Below are 16,939 nucleotides of genomic sequence, written 5' to 3'. Positions count from 1 at the left end.
TCGGTCAATCGAACTTTTTCGACGACTAGCTTGTCCTTCTGGAGCAAAGTGATGGTACGGTTCCGGAGCTAGGTAGTCGCATCGTTCTTGTTGTGCTAAGGCATGCCCAAAAGAGCGTCACAATTCCTGAACGTCTACCTTGCCATGGCAACCTTGGATGGTGACTGGAAGAGCACTAATGAGTGGTACAACCTTTTGAGTTTGCCATGTGGATAGCTGGGCTTTTCAAGTTCTTCAACAAACTGATAGTACTCAAAGTTATCTCTTTCAGGAATTCTAGATGGATGAAATTCTCTGTGGCTCCTGGGTAAAAGAAAATAATTGTCTTGAAGCCATTAATCTTCCCATAAGCTATGCAAAGGAGTAATGCCATAAATGTCATGAACAAGTCCCACTACAGTTTTAACTTTCTTAACAGGAGGTTGCTCTGAAGGCTTGTCCCCTTCGGTAGGACATGCGTAGGAGTTGTGCCCATCTCGAAACATTCAAAGCATTTGCCTTCTTGTGGTGGTCTCGTTGGTGAGGTGTCAAACAAGGCCTTGCTAGTTGACTCAAGTTGTTGCAAGAATCCGAGAATTTATGTGTTGTGGTCGAGAATTCTCAGAACTCATCAATTGATCTTCAAATTCCAATCTTTCTTTGATGAGCTTGTAACCCACTGCAACATGGTCCATAAGCTCTTGCATAGTAGTAACTTCTTTAGACAAAGGTATTCTTGTAAAGGTGATGGCAATCCAATGGTATAATGTCCGCATTCGTCATCCAAGGTCATCAATTTTAAGAAAGATATCGGCACATACACATCAAGGAATCTTTGGTTGTAATCTTCCATGGTCCCCATGGCAAGCATTTTCACGTTACCCCAGTCTGCTAGAAGCTGTACTTCAAATTGGGATTTCACGTGGCTTTGGACAAAAATATTCTTGAAAGCTTGCCAAGTCCATGGAGCGTGAGGCTTGGTAGCTATAGAACTCTAGTACTTCATGGCATTAGCTTTCAGAAAATCCGAGGTGCGAGAGATCTTAGATGTTTCAGTGTAGTTCCCCAGGGAATAGATATTTTCAAACTGCTTTAGGAACTATAAAGCTTTCTTTCTATCTTTCATGCCTCATATGGTGAAAATTTTTACTGTGGATCCCCCATCCTTGAAGTCCTTGGGCTGATGAGGTGAAAAGCCACGATATGGGTAGTAGGGGTAGGCATACGAACTCCAACTATTGTATCAAGGTGGCGGTGAGGGAGGTGGTGGCAATAGTGGTTGCACAGGGGACACATTAGATGGTTGCACCATGTTTCAGAAAACTCCCCCGATCGAAATAGAGGACTGAGTAGGTTGTCAGTTAGAAGCCCTTGTGCTTTCTCGTGCCGGAAATATGTAGAGAAGGCAACATGTACTTCAAAATCTGTGGAAATCTCTTGAGAATCAGGAGGTTCTGCTGAGGACGCCTCAAGAGTATGTCATGGAGTTCGTCGAGGAGGAACTACAGATACTCTATAGAATCCAAAAAGGCCATCTTGCTCTGTCTCTTTCAAAAAAGCACATGCCTAAAGCTCCAATACCACTGTAATGGGACGGCACCATGTGCCAACCAAAAGAACAGACTAAAACACATGTTTAGAACTTCAAACAACTGAACAAAAAGAGAGAGAATCCACACAAGACACAAAGTGGTGGAGTTCCACCGAAGACTATAATGGCCCTAAATTGTGACACCCCTTCCACTATTTCTTTATATAGCTTGAACAAGGTACATCTCTGTGACTCTGCTCTGCTTCTCCACACAGTAGAATGCCACAGAGAGAGCCCACAAGACTTATTTAAAGGCCCTTTGCCTCACCGAAAAGAAGTACATGAAAAGCATCAGTTCTAAAAGCTCGAGGTCCAAAAGCATGCAACTATAGGGCTGTCCGTACACTCTGTCATGTCTGGCAATTCGCCGAATAATCCGTACAATCCTGCCACATCATCATCTCTTTACGCAAAATCCTCTGCATGTACCTCAATTTGCTGAACAGTCCATACAATCTTGCCACATCACCAGCTCTATACGCAAAATCCTCTATGCGCGCGCAATTTGCTTTATTTAATGTTTAGCCCCCGCGGGCAAGCTTTTGTAAGTTGGTCTGCTTAGGATATTTAATCCTAGCCCATTTTATCTTTTAGGCCACTCGGCAGGCTTCACTAAGTTGAGAAAAACTTCATCTTCTTCTTCTCATAGGGTTTAGGCCCCTCGACCAGGGTCTGCAAGTTGGCTAGGGTTATTATCAGGGAGTCCTAACCCCCTTCGTCTTCAATGGTTGGCACGTTAACAGTTTGTGACAGTCAAGCCAACTAACCAAACCAACTAAACACAAAAAAAGAGGATAAAACAAGATCAAAGAAACAGCAAAAACAAACGAAAACGAGGAAGTTGTAGATCCATCCCATGAGTCTCTTGTGCATAAGCCCGCAAAAACATCTGGGTATAACTTTACACAAAGAAGCAAGAAGCAAGGGGTCACCTCTGCCCCATGAGTCACATGCCTCTTCAAAATCCGAGAGCGAATTGTGAGAGGCCATGTGAACAATTGTGCCCAAAAAGTGGCCTCACAAAAATATTTTTGCCCATGAATCATGATGCGACTATCATCAATAAAGCGAGTTTCATGGACCAAGTCAAGTGAGAAAGGCGTTAGTGTTGCCTAGCTATAGCAGCTACAGTGCTCAGGTCACCGTGACAGGCCACACGGAGATATGACTCACTTTTTGCTGCTCACTCGACTAGTGGGTCAGGATTACCACACTTGGATTACACTACTAAATGAGCGCTTTTGTGGGAGATGGACCATTGGTAGCCAGGCTGTTGGTATGGCCTTGTGCCTACCTGAAATACCACCTTCACATCATCTATGTGGTTCACCTTATCCGGAGAATTAATTTGGTAACTGTACATATGTCCCCTATTATCAGTTGTTGGGTCCATTCTTGGTGTTGGTGTTGTAATAGCCTCTTTAGTGCACGGTGTCCTCACACATTTATACTTAGCACATTTCCCTGCAATATTTAGACTCAGTACCCCCCCTCATATATGAGTGTCAAAGTCTTTGGTCCAGACATAGAGTGTGCGGCCAGCCAGTGTCTTGTACTTGAGTCCTTGCTGTGTATTGAGGTTGTACTCTCCATTTCTATCTGCTGCCTATGTTGTTTCAGTTCATGCCCATGTGGTTATTGTTCCAGTTATGCTATTTCTATTACCCACTTGTGAGTTCACTTCGGCGTGTGACCTTTGATCATACCCCTCTCTTAGGGTACCCACTTCACGCACATGGGTACAGATTTCTCTGCTACATTTAGACAGGCACTGACATATGAGCCAAAACTTATAGCTTGTCCAGAGAACGGGATCAGCTTCCACTGGCACAAATCTAAACAAGGGGAAGTCAGCATGTGGATATTCTAAAGAAGGAATAATTTAAATGCTTCAAGCATGAGGGACAAGGCCATTAAGTATCCCATTACCTAAAATAGATTTGTAAACCTTTCTCTTCTCCTCTTAAGGCCTGTTTTTGCATGCCACAAATGATAGTTCAAGACATGGACTCCAGCATATTACCAAAAATAAAAATGTGCAATTCTCTAAGAAGGGAACTTGAAACATATCCCCAAAGTCCAAGAAAAAAGCTGCTGGGAAATGTCATCCTTACTGGGGCAAGAGGATGCATCATATCAGGAGTAGACTTGTTTAACTACTCCTGCATGAATGATAGTAAGACAGAATGGAACATCTTTAAGGAAAAAATGATGCCCACAACATTGCCGAACTAATTGGTGGGCAGAAAGAATCTTACCTGTGCAAGCATCTGCAATATGCAAGCAACTGGAGGCATCTTGTAAAGCATGTTAAGAAGAACTAGGAGGCCTAAACAAAAAGCATCAACAAAAACTTCAGTCATCCCAGTCTTTTGTCCAATTCAATAAGACACCAAGGGATGATACGGCAACTCTGCTCTCTGCTCCTCAACCTATCTGAGCCGTGCTCTAGCATGATGCTCATCAGCCACATAAACACAAATCCTCTGGAAGTTGCTGCATAAGTCTCTGGATAGCCATGGGACTCTTGGAGATCCTTCCTCCTTTGACCTAAACGCATCTTTGGTCCAATTCATAAGTCCAGACAAAAATCTGAGGAAGCTCAAAGAGCAGAAGTGAGAAAGACCATCTCCAGAAACAGTGTGAGCAGCTGCAATGTATAGTCAAAGATATGACAACACTGTCTCCAGTTAGTGGCTGCTTGCATCTGGGTGCGCATGAAGACGAAGCATGATCAAAAGAGTGAAATCCCAAGTACAACACTTAATGATCCCATAAGAATCATTGTAAATTCTGCTGACTATCTCTAAGAAACGGTCCATTATCGCTGGAAATGCCAAGAAAAGGCCAGAGAGTCATGGGACCAACCAAAGGATTTTTATTTTATTTTCTATTATTTTTCTTTTTAAACAACACGAGAGGGCCTGCAAGGGGAGGTGCTTATCCCTTCCAAATATTAGCCATGAAACATGGTCGAGCAAGGGCCACGTACCATCAGGCAAGAGCCACACGTAGGCATCACCATGGCCACCTAATTGATGCACCATGTGTACTGGGAACTCGTATAGAGCAAATTGCAAAAACAAAGCTATCCCAGTCCCCCTCTCGACTTCTAGCAATGTACGTGATCTAAGAATTATCCTTTACTCCAACATCAGACAGATTTTCCACATTTGTACAATCCCCACCTATCGTTCATGAAACCCTAGAGGGCATAGCACCTACAAGAGACCTGAGTAGCAGTTCCTTGGTGTGTAAGGAAACATTTTTTGCATCTTCCCTGAATTTTTCAATCTTGAAGGGATCTTTACTGCAGATATCAAGATGACTTTCGTCATTTGTTTGATTCCCCTCTTCAAAGTTCGGAAAGGACATCTGGATGTCGGTCTTCTTTTCATGCTATTGCATGCAGTCTTCTTTTCTTGGGTTCGTTTGTGGACCATTCAAACCCCTTTTTCCCACTTTAGCCATCCCTTGTACTTTCTATGTGGCCTTCCTTTCATTCTGACGTAACTTTCCCAAAAATGTGTGTGGATTTGCGTTTGTGTGTGTGTGCGTGAGCCGCATATGTACGTGCGTGTCAGCTTGCATGTTCTTTTTTTGAATTTTTCAATCATGCCCTGCCATTGCAAACGAAAGATTGAATTCGACTTCACTTGTTGACCTTGACAACATTAACAAACAAGAAAAAAACTGTAATAACAAATTATAGCACTTACAATCTAGATATTTTTACAAGCTTTGAGTAGCTTGAGGGTATGGAACCACTAAAGTTATTATTGTCCAGTTGTCTGTGTAAAAACATTTAGCAAAAGACTCAAGCTGCAGACTTCACAAGAAGTACAATTGGAAGTGAAAAAAAATAGATTAAATGTCCTCACAAGATGATCAAGGTAGAAATATTCGAAAGCTCTTGTGGAAGTTCTCCAGTCATCTTGTTGTTATCTAGCAGCCTGCATCACCCATAACTTGATAATACACCACTTCCAATGTAAAATAGAGGGAAACTAACATACTCTACGACTCACAGATGAAGCAGTTGTGCAAGCTGTCCCAACTCTTTTGGGATGGTTCCAGTCAAGGAATTGTTATTGAGATGGCTGTGTGGTCAACATGGAAAATGTCAAAAAGCCTCTCTCTCTCTCTCTCTCTCTCTCTCTCTCTCTCTCTCTCTCTCTAAGAGGACATGGGTAGACCCTACACAAGAATTGGGCACAAAGATGGCCGACTACAAAGAAAACTTCCTACAGCTATCCGAAGATGGATTTGTGACTCGCCCGAGCTACATGGATACCCACCTGTCTCATGGTTTGAGATGTGCTATTGGTCAGATTCGTACATCCTCACACCAGCTGGAAATTGAATTTGGCAGATCTAGGGGAATCCCACCTGAGAGCAGAATTTGCAAGTTATGCGGAATGGAACCGGAGACAGAATTACACTACATATGCCATTGCACCGTATACTATGAGATACGTGGGCGTTTCCATTGCCTATTTAAAGAAGGCTTTGGACCTCTAGATAAATTCATGCAATACCAAGATCAAAGATGCTTAGGCTTGTACCTACTGGAAATACATCGGCACAAGGATAATCTAATGAGAAGACAAAGAGCACTACAGCCTCAGAGGCAGATCACAGATTTCTTCGGATCAAGAGAAGCAGGAGGGGAAGGAGAAGCAAGAGACCAGCAACCAGCACAAAGGAGTACCCACATCCATACCAAAGGCACCCTCATTGACAGGGCAATTGAGCTTAGGAAATCGAGACGACCACGACTGAGATGCAGAAGCACACTTCACCGGAGAAGACTACAACAAAGGATTAGAAGCATTCTAGCCAGACACCCAGAATGCTGCTAAGAAGTTTATTCAATACTTTGTATTTAGTTTTTCACATTTATTTTCACACTTTCACACTTTTCACACTTAGTACTTTAGTACTAAAGTACCCAGACTTTGTAACAGATTCACCACTTTTGTATCAGTTTGGTCTCATAGGTCATTCTGGCCTTTTTGAAGACGTTAATATAACATTTCATTTCATTTCATTTCTCTCTCTCTCTCTCTCTCTCTCTCTCTCTCTCTCTCTCTCTCTCTCTCACAGCTTTCACCCCACCCCTACCCACTATTTTCTTTCCAGTTCTTTGTACTTTTTGTACCCATACCTGGTATTAGATTCACCACATGTAACCTTTTGGTCTCATAGGTCATTTTGGCCTTTTGAAGACGGATGTGGGCAGCCGAGCCAGTTTATACTGTGGAGGAGATTACTACTCTATTGACGGAGATCTTACATGGGGCAGCAACAGAGGCATACCCACATACTCGACCAGATCAAAGAAGACGTTCTGGGAGCATACCTCAAAATAGTTGGTATGATGATGAGTGCAGAGAGATGATAGCTCAGATTCAGCGCGAGCTTGTACTTGGGGTGATCACATATAAACAGTCTCGGATTGCTCTTCGGCGTCTAGTATGACGGAAGAAGCGGGCCTTTTTAGCCCAGTTGGAACGTGATTTGTATCAGCTCTTTTTGAGTCGAGATTCAGGGGAGGCCTGGCGTTTCTTCCATGAGCACTCCCCCCCTCCAGTGATTACTTCTCCCGAAATTTGGGGTCAGTATGCAGCATCATTATATACAATACCGGGGCAACCACCTCTACCAGACCCCCCAGAGCCATGCCCAGACACCAGTACCTTCTTTACCACTGAGATGGTGAAGAAGGCCATTGACAGGATGAAGACTAGGAGAGCTTATGATCATGATGGTTTGGTGGCAGAGCACTTGATACATGCTAGAGATTTATTGTCAAAGGTTCTTGCGCGGTTGTTTAACCGGGTCATGTGTCAGGGACTGCCCAGGTCTTGGAGTTTATCTACTATTGTACCTCTCTTTAAAGCAGGGGATCCCAAGGTTCCAGGGAATTACCGTACTATTATGGTAGGGCACACATTAGCACGGTTGTATGCATCCATCCTGGAGCAGCAACTGAGTAAATGGGCAGAAAATGAGGGCATACGAGCAGCAGGACAGGCTGGATTCAGGAGGGATTTCTCCACCTTGGACCATATTCTTACACTCAGAGCCATTATTGAGGAGGGTAGGGCACATGGGAGACGGATGTATTGTTGCTTTGTGGATTTCCGCAAAGCATTCGACACAGTACCGAGAGCCAGATTGATGCGCGGGTTACAGGAGTTGAGAGTGCCCACAGAGATCATTTGGGGGATCATGGCTTTATACGGCTCAGTGATTGGCCACGTACGCACTCCTGAGGGGATTTCTGACATTGTGCATTCCACTATTGGTGTGAAGCAGGGGTGTCCTCTGTCCCCTACACTATTTGGTATGTATGTAGATGAGGTTTCTGACTACATTGACAGAGAAGGCGACAGAGGTGCTCAGCTAGAAGGGACATGGATCCCTTTGTTACTCTATGCTAATGATATTGTGTTGATATCAGAGTCACCAGAGGGCATGCAGAGACAATTGGATGCATTACACAGCTTTGCGGAGGATAGTAGATTGTCTGTGAACCTTGGTAAAACCAAGGTTCTGGTGTTTAACACTACTCCGCAGTGGGTCAGGAGATCGGCACCTACACTCATATATGGCCAGAACACTGTGGAATACACAGATGCATATACATATCTTGGGGTGGTATTCTCGGGACCGAGGTTTGCTCTGAGAGCAGCAGAGACTAGACTGTCTAGAGCATATGCAGCACTGGGAGGGCTAGAGAGGATGTGTTCGCAGGTTCAGTTTTAGGAACCACGAACAAAGCTATGGCTTTTTGATACTTTGGTTGCTTCAGCTATGCTTTATGGGGTACAGGTGTGGGGACCATCTATGGATCATGACAGGTGGAGGAACATGGAGAGGCCCTTGGTATCTATGATCTATTGGATGATTAGAGCCAAGTCCTTCGTACCACATGCGATTATTCGAGCGGAGCTAGCAGCCCCTCCTATAGAGATTGAGGCTATTACCAGATCAGTGTCCTTTTTGCACAGCCTATGGGATACACGTGGAGGCAGATACGCTAGATTGGCTCTGGAGTCTTCTAGACAGTTAGCGACGTAGGGAGACACATCATGTTGGTATGCACAGATGATCTCTTGGTTTCAAAGGCATGGTTTCAGCCTAGATAGACTGCCTCCATTTCAGTATTCCCTGGATGCACCTTCACTACCAGTCACACGCACGGAGATCACTAGACTTATTCGTCAGGATCTTATACAGTTGGACACCAGGAGGACATGGGTAGAGCCAGTGCAGGAGTTGGGCACGAAGATGGCTTTCTACAAGGAGCATCTTCTCCAACTCTCGGGAGATGGGTTTGTGATTCCTCCGAGCTACATGGACACTCATCTGTCTCATAGTTTGCGATGCGCTATAGGTCAGATCCGCACATCCTCGCACCATTTGGAGATTGAGACGGGCAGATTCAGAGGGATACCACCGGAGAGCAGGATATGTAAATTATGCGGTACAGAGCTAGAGACCGAATTACATTACATATGCCACTGCACTGTGTATTATGAGATACGAGGGCGCTTCCATTGCTTATTCAGGGAGGGCTTTGGACCCCTAGATAGAGTCATGAAGTATGAGGATCACAGATGCCTTGGCTTATATCTACTTGAGCTACAGCGGCATAGGGATAGTCTATTGAGGAAACATGGGACACGACAGTCACAGAGACCGATCACAGATTTCTTTGGATCGGGAAAGCCAGGAGAGCAGCCACCAGCGCAGAGTTGTGCGTGCGTGCATACCAGAGGCACCCTCGTTGACAGGGCGATTGAGCTTGGGAGATCGAGGCGACCACGACCGAGACACAAGAGCACACTCCATCGACGGCGACTTCAGCAGAGGATCAGGGACATCCTAGCACGACATCCAGAGTGTCATTGAGAACTTACTCTACACTTCATTTTCACTGTCACTACACACTTCTCATTTTTATTTTTATTTTGCATTCAGTACCTTTGTACTTTTGTGTTCAGACATTGTACTAGTTTCACCACTTTGTATCAGCTGGTCTCATAGGTCATTTTGGCCTTTTGAAGACGTTAATATATCATATCATATCATATCATATCTGTGTGTGTGTGTGTGTGTGTGTGTGTGTGTGTGTGTGTGTGTGTGTGCGCGCGCGCGCATTGCACAACTTTGCAGAGGATAGTGGACTGTCTGTGGACCTTGGTAAAACCAAGGTTATGGTGTTTAACACCACACCACAGTGGGTCAAGAGATCGGCACCTACACTCGTATATGGTCAGAACACTGTGGAGTACACAGATGAATATACATATCCTGGAGTGGTATTCACGGGACCGAGGTTTACTCTGAGGAGAGCAACAGAGACTAGACTGTCCAGAGCCTATGCGGCATTGGGAGGGCTAGAGAGGATGTGTTCGCAGGTTCAGTTTCAAGAACCACGAACAAAGCTATGGCTCTTTGATACTTTGGTTGCTTCAGCTATGCTTTATGGGGTCCAGGTTTGGGGACCATCTGTGAATCATGACAGTTGGAGGAACATGGAGAGACCCTTGGTATTTATGATATCCCGGATGATTAGAGCCAAGGCCTCCGTACCACATGCGATTATTCGAGCGGAGGTAGCCGCCCCTCCTATAGAGATTGAGGCTCTTACCAGGTCAGTGTCCTTTATGCATAGTCTATGGGATACACATAGAGGCAGATATACTAGATTGGCTCTTGAGTCCTCTAGACAATTAGCGATGCAGGGAGACGCATCATGTTGGTATGCGCAGATGACCTCATGGTTTCAGAGGCATGGTCTCAACATGGATAGATTGCCTCCTTTTCAGTATTCCCTGGATGCACCCTCCCTGCCAGTCACACGGACGGAGATCACTAGACTCATTCGTCAGGATCTTATACAGTTGGACACCAGGAGGACATGGGTAGAGCCAATGCAGGAGTTGGGCACGAAGATGGCTTTCTACAAAGAGCACCTTCTCCAACTTTCGGGAGATGGGTTTGTGACTCGTCCGAGCTACATGGACACTCATTTGTCTCATGGTCTGCGATGTGCTATTGGTCAGATTCGCACATCCTCACACCAGCTGGACATTGAGACGGGTAGATTCAGAGGGATACCACTGGAGTCTAGGATATGTCAACTATGAGGTAGAGAGCCAGAGACAGAGCTACACTACATATGCCACTGCACTTTGTATTATGAGATTTCCACTGCTTATTCAGGGAGGGTTTTGGACCCCTAGATAGAGTCATGAGGTATCAGGATCAGAGATGCCTTGGCTTATATCTACTTGAGCTACACCGACATAGAGATAGTCTGTTGAGGAGACATGGAGTACGACAGTCGCAGAGACAGATCACAGACTTCTTTGGATCGAGGGAGCCAAGAGACCAACCACCAGCACAGGGTTGTACCCGCATTCATACCAGAGGAACCCTAATTGACAGGGCGACTAAGCTCGGGAGATCGAGACGACCACGACCGAGACACAAGAGCACACTCCATCGACGGAGACTCCAACAGAGGATCAGAGGCATTCTAGCACGACACCCAGATTGTCATTGAGGACCTACTGTACATTTTCACATTTCACATTTCACACTTCATTTTCAGTTCTCATTTTTTACTTTCAGTACTTTTTGTACTTGTACTTCAGACATTGTATTAGATTCACCACTGTGTATCTAATGGTCTCATAGGTCATTTTGGGCTTTTGAAGACGTTAATATATCATTTCATTTCATTTCTCTCTCCCTCTCCAAGCACCCTTGATGTCTCTGACACGGGTGGAGATTACTAGACTCATTCGTCAGGATCTGATACAGCTGGACAGGAGGAGGACATGGATAGAGCCGGTACAGGAGTTGGGCACGAAGATGGCTTTCTATAAAGAGCATCTTTTCCACCTCACAAGGGATGGGTGTGTGATTCTACCGAGCTATATGGACACACATCTTTCTCATGATTTGCGTTGCGCCATTGGCCAGATACGCACATCCTCACATCAGCTCGAAATTGAGACTGGATGATTCAGAGGGATACCAGCAGATAGCAGGATATGCCACTTATGTCATCTAGAGCCAGAGACAAAGTTACAATACATATGTCATTGCACAGTGTACTATGAGATACAAGGCCGTTTTCATTGTCTATTCAGAGAGGGTTTTGGGCCTCTATCTAGGGTCACGAGTTATGACGATCAGAGATATCTTGGACTACATCTACTTGAGTTACACAGGCATAGAGACACTTTATTGAGGAGAGTTGGAGAGAGACAGTCCCAGAGGCAGATTACAGATTCCTTTACACTAGATATTGGAAACCCAGAGGAACAGCCACCATTGCAGAGCTCTGCCCGCACTCATACTACAACTACTGTCACGAGGACGTGGGAGCTGTTAACTATGTTACGAGGACGTGGCAACTGCTAACCTTAGTTGTTGATTTCTTTCCAATGATTTTTATTTTATTTTTGAGACCCTCTTTTTGAAGTTGCAAATGGTCGGACATTGTATGGCCAATGTGAACGGTAGTTTCACCCGCAGACGGGAAGTTGACCGGCACTGAAATTCGTATAGTAAGAGGATGTCTAGGCTCAGTGCAAGATCATGTAGGTCCCCCCGTCGCACTTAGCAAGTTGGTGGATACTAGGAAGTGAACTCAATAAAGGCATAAAGTCAAGGTGGGATCACCGACAGAAAGTATCCGACACTTGGGCCACATTGCACTTTTGGATGCGGTCCCAATGAGGATAGATGGTCAGATGATCAATGGAAGCCCAACGGAAGCATCTCCTAAAAATTAGGAAACTGCTATTTTGGGCCGTGAAATGTGTTCACGTCATTACCTCCGGTATGACAAGGGGAACATTCTACAACTCTGCCGCGAAGTCAATTGAGCAACCACTCGGGAGATTTTTAGGCGGCAACCCCGCGATTTCCAACGGCGGGGCAACAAAACGGGCAACCCCGCGATTTCCAACCACTCCGAAACGGGCAAATGCTTGTAAATGTGCCAAGTGGCACTTTCCTGTGTACTTGCCTCATTCAAAAAAATGGGCACTGAATTTTAAGCTGAGAGAGGCCTCATTTTGCATCTGTCACAGGTTAAGAGCTATGGAGTGCTTTCTTTCCACTCAATGTACAGTCTGGTGCTAGAAGTGATACCTTGCGCACTACACACTGCTCTCTCTCTCCCCTAAGTGCAGTTATGTGATGCCCCACAAGAGGGCTCTTCATTTGACTGATGTACAGCTGTGTGGTTTCATGCTTTTGTGCTGAGGCAAGAGCCTCCTTGAGCAGGAATAGGGGTAGCTAACTGCTACTCCAAAGAAGGCACCAATGAGGGTCATAACCTCACCGTACAGGTGCGTTTTCAGCACTATGTATGCACTGTAAATTGACTGTTTTTCAGCCATACGGACTCCAAAACCATTGGGAATCGTGCCCCACTGGCAGAGGACAGTTAGGGGACTGTTTGGGGCTGAAAACAAGGCAAAAACAAGTAAATACAGCGTGCTGAAATTATTTTGGAGACTCCTTGATAAATGTACCGCACAGTATTGTAATTAGGGAGAATCCCTCTCTTTTCCATCTGATCATTCACATAGGACAGTGTGGGTGACTGCATTCAGATCGCAACGGACACTATGCATCCTTTCCTAGAGCGATCCTGTTGGCTGCAACTTTCATGTCATGTGATTATATGACTCCTCTAGAGCGGGCCAGCTCTATTGATGCTTTGCAAGTTTCGTAGTTGTCCTAAGACCATTGCACATGGTTGCTTGATTGGTCGTTGGCCCATGTCTCGTGTTTTTTGTAATCAATAAAATTACACATCAAAGGAGAAAAACAGAGATAGAGGCAGACACTCCTACATGTGCACTTGTGGAGATGCATGATCATTTTCAGACACTGTACACATATAATAAGAACCTGCTGAAACATGACAGATGTATTTTCACAAATTACCATCAGCTTCTTACATGTGGCGTATATTGCTCAGGCGTTGGAAAGATGGTGGCAGTGGACCTGAGAGGTTGTTTGAATCGATTTGCAGCCTATCCAATTTTGAGAGGTTGCCTAACTCCGGTGGCAAAGTTCCACTTAGTTCATTACCATCAAAAAGCCTGAAAATTTTTGAGCATTAACAAGTTCATCTAAAAGCTACGGTAATCCCTGCATTCGAGGAAAACAAGTGGAGCCCTGATATATCAAAACTTAAAAGAGTCAAGTATGATGAGCTTACAGGAGAGAGAGATTTTTCAGTTTCCCAATTTCGGGAGGAATTGAGCCTTGGAGTTTGTTCCACATGAGATTACTGTACATGAAAAAGGGCATACAGTCAAAGGTAAACCTATAATCTGAGGCTCACATGAAAGCACAGCTAGATAAGTCAATTGAGCCATACTTACAGTATTGACAGATGTGTCAAATTTCCAATGTGTGCCACGAGAACACCCGTGAAATTCATGTTCATTAAGCGCCTGCTAGTGTCAATAATTTTAGACGTTCAGAACCATTTCATGCAAGCTCAAGCTCCGGTCTGCTGAATACATGACAAGGACGTCTATAGAAAGAGTGCAGAATTGTACAAACTTACAGCTCGCGAACAAACTGTGTGCCACCAATGGATGTACAATACACTCCCTTCCATCGTGGGGCCCCACATGGATCGTCTCCAACCCAATTAGCAAGCCTGTTGAGCCCATCGCCAAACCCATCTTTCATTGCTAGAAGAGAGCCAACTGAAGACATAGAACATGCAATCCACGTTCAGCATGAAAACTGTGTACACACAATAACACTACCACCGTTCTACCATCCTTAAAAAAGAAACGATTGCACCTTATGATACACACACCAATTCTATTGCTTGGTTGTTGAGGCATAAGGTGACTTTCTTTTTTTGCAAACAAAAACTCATTTTGTTGGTTAATCAAACACCCAAAAGAGCTACAGTCATGTCATTGTACAAGATAAGGGGGGCATTAGGGAACTCTTCCACAATGATTTACAACGATAAACAGAATATGCCCAGAATTTTCTTTTATGTTGACGCATAAGGTAAGAAGCAGAACTAAAGTAGCGAATTAAAAAGGAATCTCTGACCAAAAGGAAACAAAAAATTAAGCATTCCATAAATTATAAGCAACCTCATAGCATGTCTAAATAGGAAAAGAATGTCACCACCTTTGCGATGCATATTTTGCACAATACCTTGCCATGAGTAGGTGTAACCATGAGTAGGTGCCGTCCGGATAAATTTCAAGCGCTCAACGCAACGTGGCACAATTACTGAATGCCCTTCAATTCCTCTCATCAAATTTTTTGAAGGGTATTGGGCCCTAGCTAGTGCCACATAGGCACTGGCGCTGGAAAACTATCATCGGCCGAGTAGGTGCATGTTTGTATGGGCTCGGTTCCAAAATGAAGTTCATTTTATGACACCAATTATGGATGAGTCAAGTTTCTACCACATTTTGGGCAAGCTCACCAGGCTAGCATGCTCACAGTGTGAGCATATACTCATTTCTTATATGAAACAATGAAATAATCGGAGACATAAGTTTCTACCACACTCTGTAGATTAGTAGTGAGAGCAACTATTTCTTCAAATATTGATCAATTAATTCATTTGGTTTTCTATATTAAGGTGCTCCTGTGTCATTAATTACTATTTTTTACTGGGATGTACCAGCACACTCAAAGTCGATTGTAGAAAATGTCTCATTGATTACTGGTTTATGCCATTGGCCGAGCTGAGTGACCATACCTAAAGATTCAAGTGGACCTAAATGACGATCGCAAAAGTATGGGAGTTAAGTTAAGTTGGTGTATGAACGGCACTTCATGCAATTAGCCTTGTGCTTTGTAATCTTCATAAATGCGTTTCTTATATTCTCTGCTTGTGGGTAAGTTCCTTTGGATTATTCCGAATATTTGTTTTCTTATTACTAGTATTTGTGTTTTTGATATAAAAGGTTTCTGAGGATCCACAATTGCTAGCATATTATGGCTCGATTTCTATATTTGGCCTTTTTTTTCATTGATATTGCAGTGGTTAAGTTGGTCCAGTATATTTTTTCCTTCAATGCTGTGATGACCCATTTGCTAAAATGGTGAAAACAGCTGCAAGAGCTCACCTTCTGCAGGGTCCGAGACGCCATGGGAAGCTGTATGCACGGCAGCCAGGAAGAGACAACAGAAGATGAGGAACGCCTGCATGAAAACCATGTTTTCTGTTGATGCCGAGCGGCAATGCTAATCACACTCGATTGCTGGTATAAGGGACTGCGCGCGCGCGCGCGCGCGAGAGAGAGAGAGAGAGAGAGAGAGAGAGCATGCGTACATCGCCTGGAACTTGGGAGACAAGCGACGAGTCTTTTTCCTTGACTGGGCAGTGGATTCTATAAGCACCCCGGCCCGACATATCGCGACTCGCCAGAGTACGTACTATCTGAAGTCTCTCTCGAGCTCTACATTTTAAAATACACGTGAATTGTTTAACACTTCATTTTACAAGTCTACACTCTTTTGAGTCTATCATTAGAAGGAAAAAGAAAAACGGCCCATACGAGGCTCTTAAATGAATATTTCAATACTTCACATCCAAGAGTCAAATGTACGCCAAGCCCTAATTTTTTTAGCTTTGAGTGGGTCTGAGAGACCTTTAATATTTCAAGACAAGATTTTCATCGGGGATTACGTCTGTCTTTGTGGTTTTTTGACTGGGCTCTTGGAGAGGCTTGTGACACCGAAGTGTGCGCCCTCTTGTTGTCTTTCTGGACCTCCATGGGGGCTGGGCCTGTCTTGGTCAGGGGCGATGTTCTCTTTGTTGTGCTCACCAACTTTCCTGTAGAGGTCATTGGACTCCAGGAAATAAAGACCACAGGCGACGAGCTCTCTAATTAGAGACTCTCTCTAATCTCAAAGGAGCACCGTTGGCACTGCTCCTCTCACTATAGGGGATTAGGGGGTACAGCACTCGACATTCCTCAAGCTCGGAAGATGGATCTAGAGAGATCTGGCAGAGGAGCCTATTGGGTAGCCGTGGCCATCAAGTCCTAGGTACACTGCATGCTGGTGTCAATCTATGCAGGAGGTTCTGTCAGAGATAGAACTCAACTATGGAAGCAGCTTCTCGCTCTAAATGGGCCAACCATTCTCCTTGGGGACTTCTCCTTGCATAGGAAAGGGTACTACTTCTCTTACATTCATTATCAAATATGTCACCTAGTTACAAAAATTGACTTGTAATTTTGTGGCTTTTTAAAAGAAGCCTTAGAGAAGTGTTGGGTTAGGCATACTTTCAATGTTTTTAGTAGTGACTAGTATGTGACCCGCACCTTGCTG

General features: G+C 44.4%; 1 protein-coding gene across 5 annotated transcripts in view; it reads right to left on the bottom strand.

Annotated features, from left to right (window-relative positions):
- Window positions 1–15,882, bottom strand: part of LOC147452126 (putative LRR receptor-like serine/threonine-protein kinase At1g06840) — a 73,014-nt gene extending 57,132 nt beyond the window's left edge. For 2 of the 5 annotated variants that reach the window (XM_086517930.1, XM_086517931.1), the window contains exons 1-8: window positions 15,730–15,881; window positions 14,187–14,331; window positions 13,999–14,070; window positions 13,833–13,904; window positions 13,570–13,713; window positions 5,599–5,670; window positions 5,452–5,523; window positions 5,290–5,361 (exon numbers count right to left, since the gene is read on the bottom strand). In XM_086517930.1, coding sequence (XP_086374056.1) covers window positions 5,290–5,361; window positions 5,452–5,523; window positions 5,599–5,670; window positions 13,570–13,713; window positions 13,833–13,904; window positions 13,999–14,070; window positions 14,187–14,331; window positions 15,730–15,820 — 740 coding nt within the window. In that variant the 5' untranslated portion in view covers window positions 15,821–15,881. Of the gene's footprint in view, window positions 1–5,289; window positions 5,362–5,451; window positions 5,524–5,598; window positions 5,671–13,569; window positions 13,714–13,832; window positions 13,905–13,998; window positions 14,071–14,186; window positions 14,332–14,447; window positions 14,467–15,729 lie in introns of those variants that run through there. The other 3 variants (XM_086517929.1, XM_086517927.1, XM_086517928.1) reach the window with 3 other exon arrangements.
- Window positions 15,883–16,939: the final 1,057 nt, after the last annotated feature.

The sequence above is a fragment of the Adiantum capillus-veneris genome, chromosome 8, assembly GCF_014529385.1.
Source record: "Adiantum capillus-veneris isolate H3 chromosome 8, ASM1452938v2, whole genome shotgun sequence".
Classification (NCBI taxonomy): Eukaryota; Viridiplantae; Streptophyta; class Polypodiopsida; order Polypodiales; family Pteridaceae; genus Adiantum; species Adiantum capillus-veneris.
This window is presented reverse-complemented; position numbering and strand designations above follow the sequence as displayed.